We start from the raw sequence: 24,083 nt of genomic DNA, 5'->3' as shown, positions 1-24,083 counted from the left end.
TTTTTTCTTCTTTTCTCTGGGATATTGTTGCCTTTACTAAACTGTTCAAAAGTTTAACAGTGGGGATGGACATGAATGTGTGCGAAGAAAGAAAAGGTGACAAATGTCCCCGGTTAGATTCAGAGTTAGACATTATACAGTGTGCAGCTGAGACCTTGGAGAGCCGTATTCTTTGTAAGTATGAAGACGGACCCATTTGTTTCTCATATTTTTTTGATTATGTGTGAGGCATGACACAAGATGTGGATAAATCAAACCCTCTGAAGCAGCTCTGAAGGGTCTGATTTCACCACTTTGTGGAGGCAGACACTAATTTTACAGCTTATGGGCTTTTCAAAGTCTCTTTACAGAATAAAAAGACAATTCAAGAAATCACATTTCCCCTCATAGATCAGGTTATAGTATGTCAGGAAAAGGTTCAAGGTTATTAATCCTTGAGGAGTGAGTTATGTTTTCACTGATTCATGAAGTATTGGACCTGATGAACTCATTGCTTTTTTATGAAGGAAAAATAATTCATAGGTGTGGCTCCTGTGCGAACCCTACCTGATCACTGTCCCTCAGTATATCAAGCACGTTCGTCTTAGGCATATTTATTCCATTAAAATCAACTGGCATAATACTGTGGCTGTGAGCCCAGTATTATCAGTACTGTAATGAGCCTTATTGCATTGCTATCTTTATTGATGTTCTATCTTCAGATTAGAGAGTTTCAAAGTACACACAGATATAATATTGAGGACATTTTAAGCACTTCTGTGGATACCACAAATAGGTTGCAGCTAAGTACAGATAATTACTGTCATTGCATATGATATTATGCTGTGACTGTGGGTCAAGAAGAGTTACATCCTCTCATTATATATATGTATATATATATATATATATATGTGTGTGTGTGTGTGTATGTATGTATATATATATTCAACACCCCTGGAAGTGATTCACCAAATAGCATGAAATGTACCATGAAATCACAGCCAAGCTGTTCAATTCTCCTTCAGTGAATTTAGTAGACCTGCACATATACGTATATGAAACTGAAAAGGCTCTTGGCGAAAACACTAGGTTGAGCAGTGAAAAGAGACCTGGTGCATAACGAAAGGTTACAGCTACCGAGGTGAAGTCAGATACCTGTTTTTCAGATTCATAGGACAGATAAGGAGCAAAGAGCGTACTCTAAGCATGCTGTCTTATCACTCCACCAGCTGTGACATGCATGGATGGCTCTTATCTGAAGCTCAATGGCAACCTTTATGTGCACAAAATGATTCAATACCTGCAGCTTGTGAGAAATTCCCACAAATAAGTGTAATGGTTGCTCATTTTTTAATCGGCAAAACCTTTAACTCAGCTATAGGAAATACGGTGGCAGCTCAACAACTGTTTTCATTTCCAGTCATTCTTTCGCATCATAAACACAAGATAACGACCTCCCTGTACAGAAAGCTTCTCTCTGAAACCTCACCTAAGTGGTTTCTTGACTGCAGGACTTGGGCTGAATGTAAAAATACAACTGGGGATTCACTCAGGTTTTTGGTTAGCACTTACATTTCCTTAAAGGGCTTGGCTTGTAATGACCCTGTTACTCAGTGGGAGTTTAGATTCAGGTCAGCTTCTGCAGTGTTCCCCAGGGAAGAAGTGCAGAATGTACCAAATGTATTATTTACAAATATGTCATAGTATAAGAACCAACGTTTAAATTATGTCCATATATATACATATATATTAGCATTTTTTTAAAAAGTCTTCTCTATTAAATTTCTAAAAGTTTTTGTGATGAGAAAAGGGAGCAGATTTTTCCTCTTTTCATGCTTACAGAAGCTTGTTTCACTTGAAGCGTCAGCATGACAGTCAACATCCTACTTCAAGGAGACACCAGCTGCACAAAAAAATATAGGAAATTCGTTATGCCATAAAAGAGGCCCTATTTTTTGATGTGAAGTAATCAGTGCTCATCTCTTTGAGTGACTGCAGACACCTGGAAACAGACTGCATCACTGTTTTAGTAGGTCAACACCAGTGGTGGAAACGTGACAGTGCACTGTGCTACTGCAATGAAGTGAAATCTAACGGCGTCAGTTGAAATGACCATAGAAATTATTGACTTGTGGCTCTCACTAGAAACTTTAATATCTTGCTTTCCCCGTGTTTCTAAAGGTGGGTGTAAATTTTAATTTAGTTTGTGTGTTTTACCTGGGATTTGGAGACAGTACCACTTTCTAATAAGACCTATACTTTATACAAGGTTGTTTATCATACAGGGAGTTAAAAAAAATAGTTGATGCTTTATAGAGTACTGAGTGTTAATTTCATATTTGTGGTTGCCAAGTTATAAAAAATACATCTTGCTAGCATATATCTCCCTCCAGCGAAGCTTGCTTCGCCGTTTTATCTCACTTTTAACATTTTCTTGCCGTGTGAAAAATAACTGAAGCATCTGGACAATATTCCAAACAGTAACTGTTGACAGTAACATTTCTTGAAAGATTTAATCCATAAATCCAGTGAAGTAAGGAAGTTTATCCCCTAGGTTTCACAGGATATTGTCTATTGTTGTAGAAAGACATTCTTCTTCTACAGTATCATGTCAGGTACACATCTGCTCTCATGAGGGCCCATTATGTGCCTGCTGTAATACATCATGGAGGATGTATTTTCCAGTGGTCAGAGTCCACTGGGGTAATGTGCAAAGAAAACAGCCAATTATCTTTCACATACACGTATGTGCACATGTGTGTACACAAAAGCAGAGATATCAAACCTTTTTTTACTCAGCTTTTTCTCTTTCCTTTCTCATTTTAATGTCACATTTCAGTTTCTCTCAGCCACTCAGAGTTGTTTGGTCCTGCTCTGCCCTCAGCTGGTAGAAAAATGCTATAACATCCTGAAACAGTACAGCCTATGTTTTGTGCACCAACCAAGATATTTTTGCATAACACATGAAGCAAAAAAAAAAAAGGCATGGCATTAAAACTGTCTGCATTTTAACAGTTAACAGTCAAGTATTCTTCTCCAAAGGAATTATAACAACATATTTCAGGACATGCAATGTAATTTACATTTACTGTTTAAGTCAAATAGGTTGACATAATGATGAAACTGGTGCTGAGCCTGACCTAAAAAAGCTGAATCTGACATGTACTAAAATAGACACTATAGAGAAGATAAACTAGGGGTGTCAAACATGCGAGGCAGTGGCTCAAACTAGCCTGCAAGTCCAGTCCAGCCCACTGGATGACTTTAAAGATTTGCAAAGAAGTCATTCAGTCCAATGTTTCAGTAAAATGCATGAAAATGTCATTTATAATTTGTCAAGTGGGTGTCCCGCTGCCCTAATAATAGCGTTTATGTCCAGGCAAAGTGCCACAACATTGTCAAACAGGAGAAAAGTTGAGTCAGGTTTTCTAAGAAAAATAGAGCAATTCCTCTTTATTCACAGAGGTAAGTGGGAAGCCAGTGTGCTTGGTGCTCCACAGCACCTTTCAGCCTGACAAGTAACTCTGTGGAAGTTAGGGTTTTGGCTCTTGCTGGAGTAATTCGTTCCATTTTTGGTTGCAATTGATGAGAGCACAGATATTACAGATGTTGCTCAGCTGTCCATATTCATTCATGGTGTTGATGAGTCATTCTCAACTCTCCCTATCCTTATCTATTCTCAACTCTAACTTTCAACAGCATGCTGGCCGAACCACCGTGATCCCGAGGATCTCTGAAAAAATGAATACTTCTTGTGTGCCATGGCCACAGTCATGCCTCTGTGTTTCCCTTTTTCCACTGTCTGTCTCTGTCTGTCTGTGGTTGTGTTTGTTTGGGTGTGTTTTTCACTGCCTCCCTGGCTCTACTCTCTCTTCACACTTGCCAATCATCTGCAATCAGCACACCTGTCTGCTATCAAGCAGTCTCTTCTGCCTACAAGAGCTCTGGTCCCTTAGTGAATCATAGCTCTACTCGTGGTTTGTTTTCATGCTACAATTTCTGCTTAGAATTATAGTTTTGTAACAGCCCGGTCAGTTTGTTTGTTTGTCTGTCTGGGAGAATTGTACCTACTTTCCCGTCTCACCATTTACCAAGCCCATCAGTCAGCTCCCATCCCTTGTTTTCCCTCTCTCAGGACTCTGCCTGGTTTCCTTGTTTCACCTTATGCCTATCCAGTGTCTGGATTTGGGTTCAGCCTTACTAAACCTAGACATTGTAGTCTTTAAGGATGTTGAACATGGTGCATGGGAGATTCATGAATTGTTTATTTTTTCAGGCTGTTCATATTTTTTTGTGATTGGCAGGTTCATTAATTGTTAACATGTTCAGCATGTACTTGTTATTCATAAGTCATTATGCAATGATTTTACTGGTTCAGTCCACTTGAGATCACATTGGGCTGTATGTGGCCCTTGAACTAAAATGAGTTTGACAACTCTGGAATAAAACATTTTAATTAACATGACAGTGTGGCCTTTCCTCAAGCTCCAAACTGTCTGCATAAGAAAGTTTGTTTCCATTTTTCCCTGATTAATCACACAAACTTGATGTAGGAGTTGTATGAATGGATCCATCTGGTTATCTCTGTGATGTTTGTTTGAACACAACTGAGACGCATGCAAGTGTGGGCCTATTTGATTTATATCCATCTGCTGAAGAGACTGCACAGTTTGTGTTTGAATACTTACCAGCTGCCTCGCCAAGATATATGACTTCGGGCATCTTTACACTTTTCCTCGTTCCCAGTGATGAAGATTACTACTGAAATATTAATTTAGGAATGTGCAACATTTGAGCACAACACTGAAATAATGAAGCTCCTCAAACATCTAATGTCATGTCAGTACATTTATTACATGGCAGCCGTGTTGAATTTCATCATATCAACCTCTACATGTTTACAATAGCTAGTGCTGCAATAACAGTGCTGCAGAAAACAATGAATCTTGGTCATCCATATATTTATACAAGCTTTTTGTACATCATGAATACTTAAACACACACACACACACACACACACACACACACACACACACACACACACATACACACACCACCCATGTATTATAGATATTTATATTATATTTATACATGTTACCCAGATATTAAAAATATAATGTTGCACAAAATATCACAGTATAACACTATAATAAATAAATCACAATGATACTATAATAAGTTATGGCTTTCACAAGGTACATTTTTTAATTTGCACTTTGAAAGAGAGCAATTAATTAAATGTCATCAGTCAAACCTGTGAACTTTTAGAGGTTTCATGCTTGAAATATAGTCTTAAAAATACCACAGTGCTTCATTCTTTATTTGAATAGGATTATTAATATCAAGTCTTTTTGATTCGTTGGTTACAACACATATAAAACAAGGACAAAAAGGTTAACAGGTCGAAATATAAACATGAAACTACTATGTACAAGAAAAGAATATATAAATATATAGATCTATATAAATAAACAACATCTGTAGAGAGAATAATAATAAGACTAGTGCATTGTTACAGAGGGCAAAAAGTACTGAAATAAATAGGGTTCATGTAGTAGGCTGCTGTTCATGAAGTAGATTATATAACAGTGTATGCAGTATGAATAGCATTCCTAGATTGTGTAAGAGTGATATGATTTACAAAAGAACAAAAACAAGATATTTGCTATTAGATATATAGCTATAGATATTTGTCATGTAGGTTAATACAGAATCAACACCACTAGACATAAAGGATAAAAATAAGCTAAAGAAATAAAATACAATACTACATACAAGCGTTGTGAATAAAATTTAACGAAATTTTTACCACATTTTTGTTTGTGCATTGGTTAAAAAACCAGTGTGTAGGATTTAGTGGCATTTAGCAGTGTGGCTGCTGATGTGTAGTTGTAGTGTAGTCGCTCCTCAACCTCACCTTTTCCTTACTAGCGTGAAGGAAACAACAGTGGCTATGAATTGAAATGAAATGAAATGGCGATGAAAAAGGCAAAGTTTGTCCATTCTAGGCTGCTGTAGAAACATGGTCGTTCAAAATGGTGGACTTTATGGAGGAGGACCCGCTCCTTCTGTAGATATACAGTACAGACTCATTCTGAGGTAACATAAACAACAATAATGTAAGGTAACAGTTTTTATTATCCACAATTAAAAGCACACATATGCGTATTATATTTCATTCAGCTATATTCTGTAAATAGATCCCCCTTAGTGTTGCACATTGGTCCTTTAAATAGGGATATAAACAGTGTCCAGTAATCCAGCAGCGCAGCAGTGGGCAAACATCCATAGAAATCTGATATAACACCACGCCGCTGAGCAGCAGCGCCCCCTGCTGCCTCTGCCTCCGCCCTGCACATTTACACGGCAGCCACAGCCGCAGCAGCAGCAGCAGCAGCAGCAGAAGCGTCTCTCCTGTCACCGCCGGGACTGCCTGTCCTCAAAGGCAGTGTTTACAGCAATAAACCGACACAAGCAAAGACCAACTATCTGCAGACAAAATGGTGAGTGCACACACGGGCTTACATGTTCATATAACTGTATTTAATCTAAGTGGAGCAGGTGACCAGCGGGCTGTCAGACGCTCCACCTCAACAACCGTCATGTATGGTTATTGTAACGGTGTCGGTGCGACGGGCTAAAGTTTCAGGTGTATGTGAGACGGATGCCGATGCGTGTTTGGTGTTATGTGATCACATAAAGACTCTATATGCGATCGGTTACAACATGCGCAGCAAGCCGGCTGATAAAGCTGCAGGGCTGTGGCCTTGACTGCACGGCCTCACTGTGACGTTCATAGGAAAGCCTCTAATATCAAGCTGCTTCTGTCGCATGACTGCAGAAATATCGTGTCAGGGAGCTGTGTTACAGACAGGCACACATGCTCCCGACACGTATAACACAAAAGTGGTGATATAACTTTGTTATAAAATGATAGATTTCAGATTTACAGATCAGATTGCGTCATGACTACATAACTCCGACAAAATATGTTATTACGGGGCTAGAGCTGTACGTCACAGATATATATAATTGTAATACATAGAAAGGTGAATGGCGATTAATTACAGCTTAGAATGGATTAAAAGGGTGATATAAGAGGCTTTAATTGTCTCATGGACATCCTTAATTTTAGTGTCTATAATTATTATGTAGGTTGAATACATAACGTGATAGTAATTGAGTTAAATAGTGCCAGATCCTTGTTCTGTGTCCATATTAACACTCTTAACACAGTCTAACATAGGCCAACAGTGAAAATAGCTATAGCTTCTGTAACACACCATGAGGCGTGAAATATTGAATCATCTAAAAAAAAAAAGGATTGCAAACTGAAACATTCCTTAAACTAAGTGGTTTTAACCTAACACTTAAATAAAGGCAGACTGTGTGTTTCTTTCTGAGTGGTCTGTTAAAGTTCATTTCACCTTAATGTCAAGAGTTTAAGGGGAATTGAAGGTATGTAATGAAGGCATTTTGTCCCCTTGTGATTGTGAAATGGCACAGCTCGGCCCATTCAGCTTGCAGCATGAGTGGTGACTCAGTAATTTCTGATCTGTCACTTGGTTAGAAACCAGAAGGTAAAGTCTTCATGTGGGGGGCCCACACCCCATCCTCCACTTGGTCAGGCCGATGGATTCAATTTCCAACATGTCTTTCTTTTTATAACTCCACTTGGAAAGAGCTCTGGTAGTAGACATAAATAAATAGACACATATAATGGATAAAATGAAGGTTGCTGGTTGTAAAATGGATGAATATACTCCCCCCCCCCCCCCCCCCCCCCCCCACCCCCCCCCCCCCCCCCTCAACCCCCCAACAGGTGAACTTCACTGTGGATCAGATCCGTGCCATCATGGACAAAAAGTCCAACATCAGGAACATGTCTGTGATTGCCCACGTGGATCATGGGAAGTCCACTCTGACTGACTCCCTGGTGTCCAAAGCGGGGATCATTGCTTCAGCGCGTGCCGGAGAGACCCGCTTCACAGACACGCGCAAAGATGAGCAGGAGCGCTGCATCACCATCAAATCAACGTATGTGGGTCAGAGGAGAGGGTTTAGACACAGCTCTGTGTCTTCTGTGCAACATATTAAAGATGGTGAACACTTGCGTATTTCTCTATCACATAAGCAGCTGGAGGACACATATTTTAACCCTCAAAAACTCAACTACTTCATCAGGACTGTGTGGATCATAGTTTGATCAGATTGATTGACAACATAAGGTGACAGATTTAGTTCTGACTGGTGCATAGGAACTCCAACTGAACCCCGCCCAGGTCAAACTAGTGCAAGGAGCTCAGAGAAAACAGCACAGGCAGAGACCTCTCAATGGAAATCACCAAAACTGTTCTAACTTTGGCAGAAATGGCAGCACCACATCATTCATTATAAGATGCTAATTTAGGAAAAAAATGACTTTAAATTTCAAATGTACATGAAGTCAGTTGCAGAGAATCACTTACACAAGTTTATTGGGAAGAACAATTAAATATAAATATGTGTGATTTGGTTCAAGTTATGTCTTTATTTCAGACTATACCACTATAAGACACCACACGTTTCACATTTTATGTTAGATATTTTTGTATATTTTTATGTTATTTATATTTGATAAATTAACATGGCCAAAATTTCTAAATTCCTTTCTAAGACACTACTGGCTGTTTTCCTGTTAGCAAATTTGGAAGTTGTGCACTCGGCATAATCACAGTATTTGCTTTGTTTGCAGGTTGTTAATAGAATTTGATCTCTTATTTAATTAAACAATAATCTCAGAAATACAGTTGTAAAGACAGAACACTTGTTTATTCCTGGACTTATTCTAGTTAGTCCCATGTTTTGGTATCCTCTGAATTTTTTAGTTCCTATATTTAAATATCATGTTCAAAGATCTATTGTGGAGTGGAGATGCTGCATTTTCAAAAATCCACTCAGGACTAAATCACTAAATATTTACTGAAATCATTCCAGTCAGGACAATGTGATGATTTTATAAATTTAGATTACATTTATTTTAATGTTGGTAGTTTATTATGGTAGCCATAGTTGAACAGAGAACATGTCTCCAGCCTTTTCCTGTTCCCTTTCTGTTATTTAGGGCTATCTCCATGTACTATGAGCTTGGAGAAAACGACCTGGCATTTATCAAACAGAGTAAAGATGGAAACGGCTTCCTCATCAACCTGATTGATTCTCCGGGTCACGTTGACTTCTCCTCAGAGGTCACTGCTGCCCTCAGGGTAACCGACGGAGCCCTTGTGGTGGTGGATTGTGTCTCAGGTAATTAAATAATGGCTGACACGCTCACCTCGACATCCTACACACACTCTTACTTTTCACCCGGGCTCAGCTGTTTCTTTCCTTTTAAAGGTGTGTGTGTGCAGACTGAGACCGTACTGCGACAGGCCATCGCTGAGCGCATCAAGCCGGTTCTGATGATGAACAAGATGGACCGGGCTCTACTTGAGCTGCAGCTGGAGACAGATGAGCTCTTCCAGACCTTTCAGCGTATTGTGGAGAATGTCAACGTCATTATCTCCACCTATGGAGAAGATGAGGGGGGACCAATGGGGAACATCATGGTGAGGCAGAGGCTCAAACACAAAGACATGGCTGGGAAATGTTGCTATCCATTTAATATAGCTGTGATTAAGAAAACTTTTCCTCCCCTCAGATTGACCCTGTTATTGGTACAGTTGGGTTTGGCTCTGGCCTCCATGGCTGGGCTTTCACCTTGAAGCAGTTTGCAGAGATGTATGTGGCTAAGTTCACAAAAGGAGAGTCTAAGCTAGGACCAGCAGAGAGGTGTAAGAAAGTGGATGACATGATGAAGAAACTGTGGGGAGACAGGTAAACACGATATACAGACAGAAGTATGCTTCACATAATATAAAGGAGTAACTTAACACAAGGCTGCAACCATGCACAACAGTGATGTCACCGTGTACAGACCACACTCTGGCGTACACTTCTACATCAATGCCACCACAATTTTTCGAAGATTTTCAAATGTTATGTTGCTCTTGAAAAACCTGAACACTCGCTTCATAATTTGTAACTGGTATGTGTTGCTAAATTAAAACTAAATTAGATTAGAAACTAAGATTATAAGATAGATGTCAGTCATTTGAGTGCCATGATGTTTTACGATAATTTATATACACAGATATTTTGACCCAAAGACTGGCAAGTTCAGTAAGACTGCCACCGGTCCTGATGGCCAGAAGCTTCCCCGCACCTTTTGCCAGCTCGTTCTGGACCCCATCTTTAAGGTGAATGGCGAACAAAAGTGACATAAGCCTACAATGTATATGTTAAATAAGTCAGGACTTAATTTTTATGATGACCATCATATGTCACTGTATTGTTAAAATGTATTTAAAATGACTACATGTAGGATTTGAATATTTCTGACTGTAGCACCTCCTAGTGGTAGCAACAAAAAAACACGCTGTGGTTGACAGTAATTGCATACAACCTGGAGGACACTAAAATACTGTAAATGGACTTAAAAAGACTGCACCCATTTTTATCAGTATTGTTTCAATCAACAGAATAATTTGAAAGATAACATAAAACTGTTCACAAGTACTTTAAAAAGTTACACTGACTTTAAGAGCTCCAGTTTGAGTTTGTTTCTCTCTCCTTGTCCAAGGTGTTTGATGCCATCATGAATTTCAAGAAAGACGAGACAGCCAAACTAATTGAGAAGCTGGACGTCAAACTAGACGCAGAGGACAAGGAGAAAGAGGGGAAGCCCCTGCTGAAGGCTGTGATGCGTCGCTGGCTGCCTGCCGGAGAGGCCCTGCTCCAAATGATCACCATCCACCTGCCCTCTCCCGTCACTGCACAGAAATACCGCTGTGAGCTGCTTTATGAAGGGCCAGGAGATGACGAGGCTGCCATGGGTCAGTGAAACATTTCCTCTGGAGAAGATATCATCTGATATGGAGAATTTTGATGATGTGGTTTCATAGTAATAATAATTCATAAGCTTTATTTTGGCTATACTATGTTGAGGGCTCACTGTCTCTGCTGTCTCCTCAGGTATTAAGAACTGCGATCCAAAGGCTCCTCTGATGATGTACATTTCCAAGATGGTCCCGACCACCGACAAAGGTCGATTCTACGCTTTTGGTCGTGTGTTCTCTGGCTGTGTGTCCACTGGCCTGAAGGTGCGCATCATGGGGCCAAACTTCAGCCCTGGCAAGAAGGAGGACCTTTACATCAAACCCATCCAGAGGTGAGTGTGTTTATGGACAAATCACGACACATATTATTTGTATTTGTGTAGCAACTAACAAATGTATTTGTTAATAACTTTATTATAACCATGTCCTTGTTTCCATCCATCCAGGACCATTCTGATGATGGGCCGGTATGTGGAGCCTATTGAAGATGTCCCATGTGGCAACATCGTGGGTCTCGTTGGAGTAGACCAGTTCCTGGTTAAGACAGGGACCATTACCACCTTTGAACAAGTAGCGTATTGCCTTTTTCTGTTGTTCAAATACCAGTGCATGCTGAGTTATTCATACTGAGTTGTTGCTTGCTGTTTGCAAGTCTTTTAGCTTGGTAACTCTGGTTTTGTCCACAGTCCCACAACATGAGGGTGATGAAGTTCAGTGTAAGCCCTGTGGTCCGAGTTGCCGTGGAGGCCAAGAACCCTGCTGACCTGCCCAAGCTGGTGGAGGGCCTGAAGCGTCTGGCCAAGTCTGACCCCATGGTGCAGTGCATCATCGAGGAGTCCGGGGAGCACATCGTCGCTGGAGCAGGAGAGCTGCATCTGGAGATCTGCCTGAAAGACCTGGAGGAGGACCACGCCTGCATTCCACTGAAGGTCAGACAAGGAAATCAGAGGATGAGATGCTGGCTAGGTGTCAGACAAATCTCTGTTGCCGTGCTAAATCAAAAAGAAATTAGGAAATAGTTTGATATAGCACAAAATAACGTATGTTTGCTGTAAGAGCTTTTATAAAGGGGATCATTATACTCACTTTTTTTTTCATCTCTTTCCAGAAATCAGATCCAGTCGTGTCTTACAGAGAGACAGTGATGGAAGAATCAGACCAGATGTGTCTGTCCAAGTCCCCCAACAAACACAATCGTCTCTTCATGAAGTCGCGTCCCTTCCCCGATGGCTTAGCTGAAGATATCGAGAAGGGGGATGTCACCGCTCGTCAGGAGCTCAAGGCTCGTGCACGTTACCTCGCAGACAAGTATGAGTGGGAGGTGACAGAAGCCAGGAAGATCTGGTGCTTCGGTCCAGACGGAAGTGGGGCCAATCTGCTCATAGACATGACAAAGGGAGTTCAGTACCTCAACGAGATCAAGGACAGTGTGGTAGCCGGTTTCCAGTGGGCAACTAAAGAGGTGGGTGGCAGTACATTTTAAATGTGTGTGATCACTGTTCAGATATTATGCAGTATATAGTGTATGCTTAAGTATTTCTGATAATAAGCTTCCAGTCTCTGCCTTCATCCTGCAGGGCGCTCTATGTGAGGAAAATATGCGTGCAATTCGCTTTGAAATTCATGATGTGACGCTGCACGCAGACGCCATCCACCGTGGTGGAGGACAGATTATTCCCACAGCTCGTAGGGTCCTGTACGCCTGCCAGCTCACTGCTCAGCCACGACTCATGGAGCCTGTGTACCTGGTGGAGATACAGGTGTGTATCTACCTACAGAGTACACACCTAAACTATGAAATGAAAAGAAAATGTCATTTCATACATCTACGTTTTGGACTTTGGACTATGACTGTATTGTCTTGCTGCTTGTTTACATGTTTGACTGCTGTGCCTCTTTGTCTGTGCAGTGCCCAGAGCAGGTGGTCGGTGGGATCTATGGTGTGCTAAACAGGAAACGAGGTCACGTGTTCGAGGAATCCCAAGTGATGGGCACTCCCATGTTTGTGGTGAAAGCCTACCTCCCTGTCAACGAGTCCTTTGGTGGGTTTGTGTGATAAATAGTGTATGACCGTTCTAGATATTTTACACATTCACCCAGTGTAATTCTATCGAAAGAACAATATGTTTAGTTTTTTAATAATTCACTTTATTTATTCATTTGGTCTTGGTTGGTAATTTTAGAGGAGCACTCATATAGAAAGACTTCAATTTATAAATGCTGAAACTGTTGTAAAGCTCTACAACTCAGCTGTACAGATTTTTAAAGAGCAGCTGAAAATTAGAGGATCTATGGGAAGTTTTACAGAGGGCACTTAAACTACTTGACACTAAAAACGTGTAGTAGTTCCATTGTAATTTTTTTGAGAATCATGGTCACAGGGGTTTATTTTTCTGATGTCTTTATTCCCTCCAGGGTTCACCGCTGACCTGCGCAGCAACACTGGAGGCCAGGCCTTCCCTCAGTGTGTATTTGACCACTGGCAGATTCTCCAGGGAAACCCCAGCGACGCCACCACCCGACCCTTCCAGGTTGTTGCTGAAATTAGGAAACGCAAAGGTCTGAAAGAGGGCATCCCTGCCCTTGACAACTACTTGGACAAACTGTAAACACTGAACCCGGATTATTAAAAATACCAAATGAATCTCTAAACCCTACCCTGTGGGCACTTTAAATCTTTGCACATTCTTAAAGATACATTGCACGAATTGTTTTGACTTTCAGTCTGGAGCAGAAACAAAGTTTAAGCTTTTGTTGTAGGCTAGTGGAAGCAACAACGCTATTTTCATTTCACAGCTACAGTACACCAAGTGCCTAGGGTGAGGGTTTTGGGGAACAATTGGATCAAAGCAGTTGTATCTCTTGTTTATTCCTCCACATCATCCCTCTTCCCATCCCTCTCATCTGCCAGGATGGGCCTGTACAGTGCACTGTGATACTGCTGCAATAATTCATATTTAAATGAATCATGGCCAAATAGAACCATGAAAACCACCATAAAGTGTTACAGAAGTCAAACTCACTGGATTGGACCTTTGTTCAGTGGATTAATAAAAACATTCAACTCATGAAGAAATGTGACTCCTGAAATTCTGTTATTTCTTTGGTCGGCTTAAGGTAATAATTTAGGAAATACTGGCTTTGAGGCAGTAGGCTAGATGAGATAATCGATGCCCCTTTCGCATCTTATGCTAAGCTCACCAGCTGCTATACGAGAGGTATCGACCTTCTCATCTCAAACTGTCACTACTAGGCTATTTCCCAAAGAAACAGGCACCACAATACATTTTCCTCACTCTTTAATCAATAGTTATTTCAAGTTACATAGATAATGTTAATAAATGCCACTTTAATATACAACCCTTTAACTTCCGCACCAAGAGGGAAAGCTTTTCCGCCCACACTTTTTAAAACAAAGCTAAAAAGAAACATATCTGAAGAGTTAGTGTGCATCCATAGAACAACCAAATGAACATATGCAAGGCTGAGAAGTGCAAGGTATCTTGGGTATAGGCAACTACCAAGCAAGGACACAAGATATCACAGATTGTACTGTATGTAGAAACCCGAAAATTGCTTACCATAATCATGTTGTTAAGATTAATATGAAGTTCAAATTCACCAAGAGTTCATAAAGCCTATGAGGTCTATGGGAGTTACACCTTACGTGGGACTGAGTGAAATGCTGGTCTGCACTGATTGGTGATGACGAACTTGTCTTGGCAAATCTGATATACTGTACATTCATACAGTTGCGGCTCTCCTTTGCATTAATGCTGCGGAGTACAGGAAGGGGAATTGTACAGCTTAAGTAGAATTCAGTGTCAAGCCTTACGCCGTCAATCCACAGCAGTGACATCAATACTGTGAAAAATCTGAGAGGCTCCTCCCTCCCTCTATCCTTCCCATGTGGAGTCGGTTACAGTCATGTCTGATTCAGAGGCTGGCATCACTACAACACAAGGGGATAAAAGGAAGCTGCTGAAAAAGAGAGAGACAGCATCTCAAATGACAAGCTACGCCCCATGTAGTGACCTACATCGCTTTACGACTATTTGACCTCCCATGTGGTCAACAGTAGTGCACTATATGGAGGGAATAGTATGATGTCTGAGAGAATAATCCCCAGTACGGCTGCTGGGGTGTGGCCCCGCGCTGGTTTCAGGTTGTCACATTTCATGGAAGATCTTTGCTGCGTCGGAGGTGACTATGTGTAGAAGATGACCTCAGGAATCTGTCCGTCCTCTACAGAAGTGCCGTTGTTGTTGCCCGCTGCGTAGCAGAATGTGAAACACGTCTTCGTGCCGGTGGATGATGATTCATGTGTTACCTTGCGCATTCCTTTAGTACCATAATGAGAGTCTGGACCCTGCGAGACAGACAGAGTGGGTTAATACACTGCTGCAGAGTGATAGATTAGATATTTTTAGTCCTCTGTGAGAGGAAATTGAATTTATTTTGATTTGGTTGGTCAAACAATAAAGCAATCTAAAGGCTGTGCAAAACTGTGATCACCATTTTTCAGGGTTTTTTGACATTTTACAAAGCAAGTCTTTAGCCTTTATCTTAAATCTGCATATCATCAATGATCATTATTAGCAGTCCTATCTTTTTCTGGACGGGAAAGCACTCCTAAACAGCACATGTGTATCTGGTATTATAAGTAACATGTCACTGACCTTCAGTGTAGCACAGGCAGTGTAGTTAACGTTGGGTAATATCTCCACTGGTTCTTTGAACATGACTCTGAAGGTGTTGGCTGAACCATCACAGCTGAAGCCTGTATCATTCTGACCCAGCACCGTGTTACTGTCTGTGTGGATGATCTGCATTGAGAGAGAGAACAGACAAAATAGGTTATACAACATGCCTAAGACATGCACCGGACACAACATGAACATCTCTGAAAGGGTTCGTGTCCACACCTGTATGTTAACTTGGTAGTCTGTGGGTCCATGTATAGAACCGTAGAGACCGAACCCAACCACAAATATCCTTCTGTTTACTGAGAACCTGGAAGAAAAATAAAACAGGAATATATCAAGGAAGGTATATGTACAACATGAAGTGTTATTGTATTCATTTCTACAACAAAACAATGTTTGTTTAATATTTAGAATTTAGAATTATTAGTTTATGATTTATTGTGTCATTTTCTAGTCACAAACCAAACATTTTGAGTTGTCATAACAGAAAAAGCACAGATGTAAGGTTATCAAGAATGATTCAGTCTCAGTGAGCCAACATGCAAAACTGGGGCTCTGGAACAGAGCCATCATTAATGTTATTCGTTACACCTGTGCTAATCCATGCTGGCTTCTGACAACCAAGACACTGAGGAGTAAATAATCTTTCCTGTGATGAAAGCAGGACAACAGATGTTTTTCTATGTTTCTTTGCCTTTGATAAAGTCCCAGAGATTTTACATTGATAAAAAAATGATATTAAGTTTGAGCGTGGAATCTGGGAAATGTTGGCAGTGTTATTTTCTTATATTCTTAAACTCTGGAAGTCAACTTTCACTGACTTTCATGTAATTTTCTTCATTGACTAAAATATTTTTTTAGCCCATAAATAATGACTAAATAATTATTTGCATTTAATTAATGTGCCTCGAGTCTATTTTTGTAAAAATGAGTCAGCCTGTTATTAAAGTCTGCTCCTGACTCACCGTATGCGGTCACTTGTCCCGCTATAACCCCAGCGGCTCTCCACTTGTCCAAAACGCGTGATGCTGCACTCCTTTCCGCGGAGGCAGCAGCGAGGACGGTCGATGAAGTCTACACGAGGCTTTGGATTTACTGTGAAGTGGAGGAAGAGACTCACCACCTCTCTATCAGTCAAAATACTGGACTGGGCTGGACCTGAAGGAGACAATAACAAGACCCAAGGACAAGTTCAGGGTGTGTGTGTGAGAAGAATCGACAAAGAAACAAATAGGAAAACAAAACTTGACAGCGAAAGTACAGCGTTGGTTTTACTGTGTGTCTGTGCACCTGCAGCAAACTCCTCAATGGTCATGAGAGGGAAGCGGATGAGTGTGAGAGCTTTGCCCAGGACTTTGCGCTTGTTCTCGGGCGTGGGCTGCAACTGCTGCCTGTGAGCCTCTGCCTCTGCCCAACGCACCGCAGCACCAAACAAACGCACCTCCCTCACCCCTAGAGTGTCCCTCTCCAACACTGCCACCAATGTATCTGAGGGAGGGAGGGATGAAAAATCAATAGTCAGTTAGGCTGTCATTCTGGAAAAACAACATGCAGCAATGATGACAACATTCACAAGGGGACATTACCCAGATCTATGTCTGTAAAGCCTTCCGCGGCGAGAGCATCTCCAGTGTTCTTATCAATGTTTTCTAGACAGAGGCTGGCAAGCTGAGGCTCATCAAACAACCGTGCCTGAAACAAGGAAAACATCACAGAACACGTTCAATTCAAACGTGCACTTAAAAGAATGACAGTTCAATAACTGCTGTATTGCATATATACACTTAAATGTACAAGTAGGACTGGATCTCAAACCTTAATACTGTTTTTCGGGACAGACCGAAATATGTGAAAATATGTTCATATCACCAAGTATAAAAGTCAGATAAAAATCGAAAGCTAGCATTAGATGTCCAGTCATACTAGTAATCTTGTTTACCTAGTCTTTGATTTAAAATATATAATTCTTTGCATGTCTAGCTTCTGGGTTATCTTTTTTGAGTCAGCCTCACTACCTTCTACTACAGTGTTTTACAGAAGAGAGATATAACTGTTAGCTCCTACCGTAATACATAGAGGAAAATTATTATACTTTATACTGTAGCTAATAAAAAAAGAATTTCAAAACTATATCATTCAAATCTGCATTTAGGCACATTTTTGCAATATTTCACAACTTTGGCTTGTTTTGCTAAATAAATAAGTGGTTTATCAAAAAACTTAACTATTAAAACTATTTATATTTATCAAAAAAAAAGTATAATAATTGTTTTGGTAATGGCACCAAAACTCTACTGTCATATCAAAATTTTAGGTGAGACACAACTCTATCTGTGGGTTAAAAACTCTCTGTTCATCATGCTGACAGTTTGACACAATATGAACTTCTAGGAGATGTAAGAATCTGGAGAAAGGCATATTTAGATACAAATGCAGTACAATCAGTGCTACACATGAAAGTCAACATTAGTTGCAGACCTGTGTGAGCAGCATGAAAGCATTGTCTGCTCTCAGGTTCTTCTTGAGGAACTCCACACAGTGAGCCTCCAGTGCTGGCACTGCGTACTTCTTAGCAGTATATAGTGTTGTCATCACCGTCTCAGGCCCGATCTGGACCTCATCTGAGTAGAGGAACCTGCAGGAAGGACAATAAGTTACACAAGATGCTCCAATTTAGAGATTTCAATACTATAATTACATGATGCATGCATTGATATGTTATTTTAAGTTGCTTTGACTGGTCTTAATTATTATTATTATTATTATTATTATTATTATTATTATTATTATTTTGCATGTCCACTTTATGCCATACAATCAGTTTAAATAAAATCCCACTTGTCTCTCACACACTTACTTTAGCAGGGCCAGAAAAGCAGCTGGTTCCACATCAGGGAGCTCGATTTCCGTCGAGGTCGTCGCCATCCCACCGTTGAACATGGCATCAAACACTGCGCTCCCCACAGCCAGAACAAACCTGACAGCGCCGACAGTCAGCCACAACAAAGAACAACAGGCAGGGTTAAGTCTTTTCCAGAGTTTGCAAGCTGATGTTTTCAGTGCTCACGTCGCGGTTAATCCTCTTAACTTACCTGTGCGCAGGTATCCTCTGAACCCCCATCCCCTTGCCCACTAAAAAATGAACGTCACTGAGCACTTCGTTGTTGAAGAGGAAAGCAAATCTCTCCTTGACGGTGCTCTTCGTCGCCTGCCAGTTGTACACTGGTTCTCGGTACACCAGCACAGACGCGGCTGCGGGAGTGGCGGTCGGTGCCGCCGACTGGGACGCGTTTGACGCTGCGGTGGTTGCCATGTTGGACGCCGGGGTGGCCATGGCTCCGGCTGCCGCAGCACCTGCCGCAGCGGACTGCTGCAGGGAGTTCTGCGCAGTCGGCTGAGCTCCGGTCGAAACACCGTTGCTGTCTCCTCCGCCAGGCCCCAGCTGCGGGTTGGGACGCCTCGCTGCTCCCTGTGCTCCACCGCCCGCACCGACCGCTCCGCCGTTGGATGCGGGCATTGAGAAAACGCTGTTGCTGGGCTGGCTGTTTCCCAAAGGACCCGGACCGGAGAAATTAAGGCAAGGAGGCCTGCCGCTGTTGTCTCCAGCAGCCATCTTGAACCTAGTGTAGGCGTAAACAACGCACTTCATCGCTTCATGTATTTCTAGTAGTCTCACAGTCCTAGCTGCCTTTTCTGCCCCACGGTGTTTATTATCGGTACTACACGATGCTCTCCATCTGCACATCAGTGCTTAATATATAGTAACCACTCTGCTAGACGTCTGTTTGTTGCTTTTAAATAAAATGACAACTTTATAGAGTAAGATTTGCTATGGCAGCAGTTGTCTATGGAGGGCAATTTAAAACTGTTCATTTAGGTCAACACTTCTTTAGTTCAAATTTATTTAATTATAAATTATATTATTTAATTTGTTTATTTGTCCAGTGGACAATAGTTACAGTAAAGATTCTTGTCTCCGACTCCCTTCAACAATGCTTTCAAAAATGCGTAAAAATAAAAAGGTGAAAACAAAAAATACAAAAAAACAAAAAAAACAACCCATTAATATCATAATATTACTCACTTTTGCTCCATAATTGTTGCAAAATCTAATTTGACATTAGACAACACAAAGCATGTACCAGATCAAATGGATACTTTGTGCATTGAAAATACACATAGTTGGTTCACATGTAGTATTTTTAATTAAATGTAATAACCTTCAGGTCAATCAGACATAAATAAAGGATTTGGTATATTTTTATCTCTGCTAGTCTCAGGCTTTGAAAGTGCATGTAGACTGTCATATGGGAAATAAAAATGTAATTAGAAAGGTTAGGGGGATTGTCACTCATGACCTTTATAAAATGATCTTGTCTATTGCCATGGCTATTATTAGGTCTTCCTTTCAAACATCTGTGTTGAAATGCAGTTAAAATAGGCCATCAGTTGATCAAAGTCTGCCAAACCAAAGAAAGGTCCCAGCCCAGGACACAAACTCCCCAACCACAGTATGTTCCCAGCCCCAACCACATAAAATGCCCCAGCCCCAGGCCCAAACTCCCCAACCAAAAAAAAGGTCCTAACCTCAACTTCAGAAAAGGCTTCAGCCCCAGCCATAAACTCCACAACCATAAAAAAGTCCCCAACCCCAGCCACAAACTACCCAACCACAGAAACGTCCTAGTCCAGGCCATAAACACCCCAACCATAGAAAGGTCCCAGCTCCAGCCCCAAATTCCCCAATTACAGTATACTACTAGCCCAAAACACAGCCCCAGCCATAAACTCCCCAACCAAAGAAAAGTCCCAGCCCAGGACACAAACTCCCCAACCACAGTATGTTCCCAGCCCCGACACATAAAAGGCCCGAGCCCCAGCCACAAACTCCCCAACCAAAGAAAGGTCCAAGCCACACACTCCCCAACCACAGAAAAGGGCCCAGCCATAAACTCTCTAACCACAGAAAAGACCCAAGCCCCAGCCTCAGCCACAAACTCCCCAACCACAGAAAAGTCCCAGTCCAGGTCACACACTCCTCAACCACAGAAAGGTCCCAGATCAGGACACAAACTCCCCAACCACAGTATGTTCCCAGCCCCGACCACAAAAAAATGCCCCAGCCCCAGCCACAAACTCCAAAACCAAGGAAAGGTCCAAGCCTCAGCCACAAACTCACTAACCACAGAATGGTCCCAGCCCCAACCACAGAAAAGGCTTCAGCCCCAGCCATAAACTCCCTAACCAAAGATAGGTCCAAGCCCCAACCACAAAAAAGTCCCCAGCCCCAGCCACAAACTACCCAACCACAGAAACATCCCAGTCCAGGCCACAAACTCTCCAACTACAGAAAGGTCCCAGCCTGAGCCACACATTCCCCAAACACAGAAACGCCCCAGCCCCATGACATAAACTCACTAACCACAGAAAAGTCCCCGCCCCAGCCACAGAAAAGGCCCCGGCCACACATCCCCCAACCAAAAAATGTCTCAGCCTAGTCAAAAAACTACCCAACCACAGAAATTAGCCCAGTCCCAGCAACAAACTTCCCAACCAAAGAAAGTTTGCAGCCCCAGCCACATACTCTCCAACCACGGAACTGTCCCAGCCCTAACCACAGAAAATACCCCAGCCACAGACTCCCCGACCATAGAAATGGCCCCAGCCACAAACTCCCCAACCAAAGAAAAGGTCCCAGTCCAGGCCACAAACTCACTAACCAAAGAAAGGTCCAAGCCCCAGTAACAAACTCACTAACCACAGAATAGTCCCAGGCCCGGCCACAAACTCCCCAACCACAGAAACGTCCTTGCAGGCCAGAAACAACCCAACCATAGAAAGGTCCCAACTCCCAAATGACAGAAAATGCCCCAAGATGGTGGGTTCGAACCAGTGCCAGTTCTGGCTACATTTGCGCCCTGGGCGAACAACACCCCCAGCACCCGCAGGGTCGCCCACATTGCCCATAGCCTGGTTCAAACCCATAACCTTGCTGCTGTGAGGCAGCAGTGCTAACCACTATTAGTCTGCACAGTATTCTGGTAAGTTGCATCTTAAAAATCCTAGAAAACTTTTAAAAATAAAAATGCTGTGTAACTTTGAACGCAATGAATGACTCATTGAGTGCATTACACTGACCAGGACGATATTAATTTAGCCCCATCCCATCTCTACCTCCCCTTTCTCCCCCCCCCCCTTTGCCTGCCTGCTACTCATCAACCGTGACGTCAGAGCGGCGTGGCGCGGGGGAGCTGTCCTCGCGCGGAGGGTGCTGCTTGCTGAAACAAGATGGCTGTGCGCGCAGGAGGAGCAGCAGCGGAGGAGAGCTGAGGCAATGCAGAGGAGGAAGAAGAGGGGGGCGAGGAAATCACTCCTGTGTGTGTGTATGTGTGTGCGTGTGTGTCTTGTCCTGCCAAAAGAGCAACAGCTCCAGCTGAGAAACAGACGAAGCTCCTCTGAGATGATGCTGGCTTGTTTCCGGTACCATTTCGGGTAACGGTTTGGCGGTTTGAGTTTTTTGTTTTTTTGTAACCAAGAGACGAACGGACTGACCAAACAAATCACGGAGCACTCAGCAGAGGACAGCCGGGGACGCTCACGCCGCTATCAGAGATGTCCCTGCTATGTGTGGGAGGTAAGAGAGGACATTAAAGGGGCAATTAAACCCCTCTATGTTTGATGTCATTGCTCACGGTGTTAACTGCAGCAGTTGTCTGACAGAGCCTGCGGGCTATCAGCTCCGGAGAAAAGTCTGTGTAGCCCGAGCGGCGGTGGGTTTGTGCTGATCAGTCATTAAATCACACAGCAGCTCTGCTTGTCTTTTACGGGGAAACACAACACGTTTCCACTTAGTGTCGGACACTTTTAACTGCACTGTTGCTGAATGACATGTTTGTTTAATTTACTGTTTGACCTCAAATAAAGATGAATGAGTTAACCTGACAGCTTGAAATGAAAAGATTTGTAAGAGGCTAGCCCGGTCGTGACCAGCAAACATTCATAGGCTCTGTGAGTTTCTATAAATGTCTACAAGGTGGAGGAGAACCGCTGTTTCCTCCCCTGATGAGTTGCGGTTTGTGTGTGTGTGTGTGTGTGTGTGTCATCCACTCTGTTCATTCATGCGTGGGCAGTCAGAGGCGGAGGAGGACGAGGAAAAGCCCCTGCCGCTACCGCTGCCGCATCGCTACCGCTGCCGCTGCCGCCCCCGCTCCGCCGCTCCGCTGTAGTCGTGAGGGAATACTCGCAGTCGAGAGGTGCTCGTCACTTCTCAGCGTTTTTTTTTTTATCTCTCCCCCTTCTCTGAAACGATGCGTCACCTCCTCCTACCAGACTTCCTGAAAGCACCTGATGCTGACACTGTTGCCTCTTAGTGCGATGAATAAGCATCTGCTGCCATTGCTCATAAAGAAGCACCACTTCCAGCTTCACATCCAGGACGCGGTAAATAATCAGGGGAATACAAGCTAAGAGAGAGAGAGAGAGAGAGGACCCCCCTGAAGCACATGTTGTGGTCTTTTGTTGCCCACAGATGAAGGTTGAATCAGCAGAACTGCAAAACTACTTTCTTTACATTGTCATAATGTGATGTTGACTTGAATAGGAACAAACAGGAGTGACAATTAGCAAGGTTTGCTGTGCAGTTTGTCCTCACTTGACTTAATAAAAGACGACCCCCAAAAGTTTTTATGGTAGCATCACTAAATCTGGAATTGTCATTCAGAAATCTGATTAGAGCTGCAATTAATGGTTTTAATTAGACATTTTTTTCTCAATTGGAGCTGAATCGAATGGTTAATTAGTCAATGAGTCAAACTGAAGAAAATGAACTGGCATCTAGTTTTATAATTGATTGATTTTTGATATGATATATGTAATGGATATGTTATTTCCCAAGCACAAATGCCAGCTTTTTTGATTTTGAGGATCTGCTGTGCCTTTGTGTCTGACAGTAAATTGAATATCTTTGTGGTTTTGGACTGTTGGTTGGACAAAACAACACATCTAAAGATGACACCTTGCTCTTTCTGATATTGTAAATCTTGTTTTTTAACCTTTTTCTGACATTTTGTACACCAAACGACTAATCAATTCAGAGAGAAAAGGGCAGATTATCCAGTGATGATAATAATCATTAGTTGCAGTCCGATTCCAGTCTTGAAAGTGCTTGTTTTGTTCAGTTCAAAAGCCAAAGATGTTTAATTTTCGATCACAAAAGACAAAAAACAATCCCTCACATTGAAGTCAGTGAAAACACAGAATATGCTTAAAAATGACTTATTATCCAAACAGCAGATTATTCTCTGTAAATCAACAGACTGATTACTCCTTTAAGCTTTATCTGATCTGACCAAGCACTGGACGGTAAATGAGTGTGACACCGTGTTTGAGCTCTAGATGGAATAATAGCAACATGCATACAAAAGAAAAATGATGGAGGTTTCAAAGTCACCTTTTCATATGTCAGGCCCATTATGGATGCTAC

At 42.1% G+C, this 24,083-nt stretch overlaps 3 protein-coding genes across 3 annotated transcripts in view; 2 read left to right on the top strand and 1 right to left on the bottom strand.

Annotated features, from left to right (window-relative positions):
• Positions 1–6,321: 6,321 nt before the first annotated feature.
• LOC104929646 (elongation factor 2) lies at positions 6,322–13,971 on the top strand. The gene is made up of 14 exons (XM_027285341.1): positions 6,322–6,482; positions 7,802–8,016; positions 9,083–9,264; positions 9,355–9,566; positions 9,659–9,834; positions 10,151–10,256; positions 10,640–10,892; positions 11,032–11,227; positions 11,342–11,465; positions 11,582–11,824; positions 12,004–12,357; positions 12,473–12,655; positions 12,805–12,937; positions 13,311–13,971. The coding sequence occupies exons 1-14, from the start codon at positions 6,480–6,482 to the stop codon at positions 13,502–13,504; spliced, it is 2,574 nt and encodes an 857-aa protein (XP_027141142.1). The 5' UTR covers positions 6,322–6,479; the 3' UTR covers positions 13,505–13,971.
• Positions 13,972–14,177: 206 nt separating this feature from the next.
• On the bottom strand, positions 14,178–19,262 carry LOC104929648 (BTB/POZ domain-containing protein 2). The gene is made up of 9 exons (XM_010744223.3): positions 18,694–19,262; positions 18,459–18,578; positions 18,080–18,236; positions 17,188–17,293; positions 16,892–17,089; positions 16,567–16,759; positions 15,821–15,908; positions 15,575–15,721; positions 14,178–15,264 (listed from the first exon to the last, which is right to left on the bottom strand). Exons 1-9 carry the CDS (start codon positions 19,248–19,250, stop codon positions 15,103–15,105), a joined length of 1,728 nt encoding a protein of 575 aa, XP_010742525.3. The 5' UTR covers positions 19,251–19,262; the 3' UTR covers positions 14,178–15,102.
• Positions 19,263–21,837: 2,575 nt separating this feature from the next.
• The window catches only part of LOC104929668 (protein unc-13 homolog A), a 32,143-nt gene continuing 29,897 nt past the window's right edge, over positions 21,838–24,083 (top strand). The window contains exon 1 of the mRNA XM_019262275.2: positions 21,838–22,235. Within this exon, the coding sequence (XP_019117820.1) occupies positions 22,214–22,235 (22 nt within the window). The 5' untranslated portion in view covers positions 21,838–22,213. The remainder of the gene's footprint in view (positions 22,236–24,083) is intronic.

This window comes from Larimichthys crocea, chromosome XII, assembly GCF_000972845.2.
Source record: "Larimichthys crocea isolate SSNF chromosome XII, L_crocea_2.0, whole genome shotgun sequence".
NCBI lineage: Eukaryota > Metazoa > Chordata > Actinopteri > Sciaenidae > Larimichthys > Larimichthys crocea.
The sequence above is the reverse complement of the archived record's forward strand: the minus strand, read 5'-3'. Positions and strand labels throughout refer to the sequence as shown.

What these genes read in the sequence shown, in the direction of transcription:
- LOC104929646 (XM_027285341.1), top strand. An exon ending in GACCAATGGGGAACATCATG is followed by an intron (nt 9,567 to 9,658) that starts GTGAGGCAGAGG and finishes TCCTCCCCTCAG; the next exon opens with ATTGACCCTGTTATTGGTAC. An exon ending in ACGCCTGCATTCCACTGAAG is followed by an intron (nt 11,825 to 12,003) that starts GTCAGACAAGGA and finishes ATCTCTTTCCAG; the next exon opens with AAATCAGATCCAGTCGTGTC.
- LOC104929648 (XM_010744223.3), bottom strand. Translation starts at nt 19,250, where the DNA reads ATGAAGTGCGTTGTTTACGCCTACACTAGGTTCAAGATGGCTGCTGGA. An exon ending in GCTTTTCTGGCCCTGCTAAA is followed by an intron (nt 18,237 to 18,458) that starts GTAAGTGTGTGA and finishes TCCTTCCTGCAG; the next exon opens with GTTCCTCTACTCAGATGAGG. An exon ending in CTTTCATGCTGCTCACACAG is followed by an intron (nt 17,294 to 18,079) that starts GTCTGCAACTAA and finishes TCCTTGTTTCAG; the next exon opens with GCACGGTTGTTTGATGAGCC.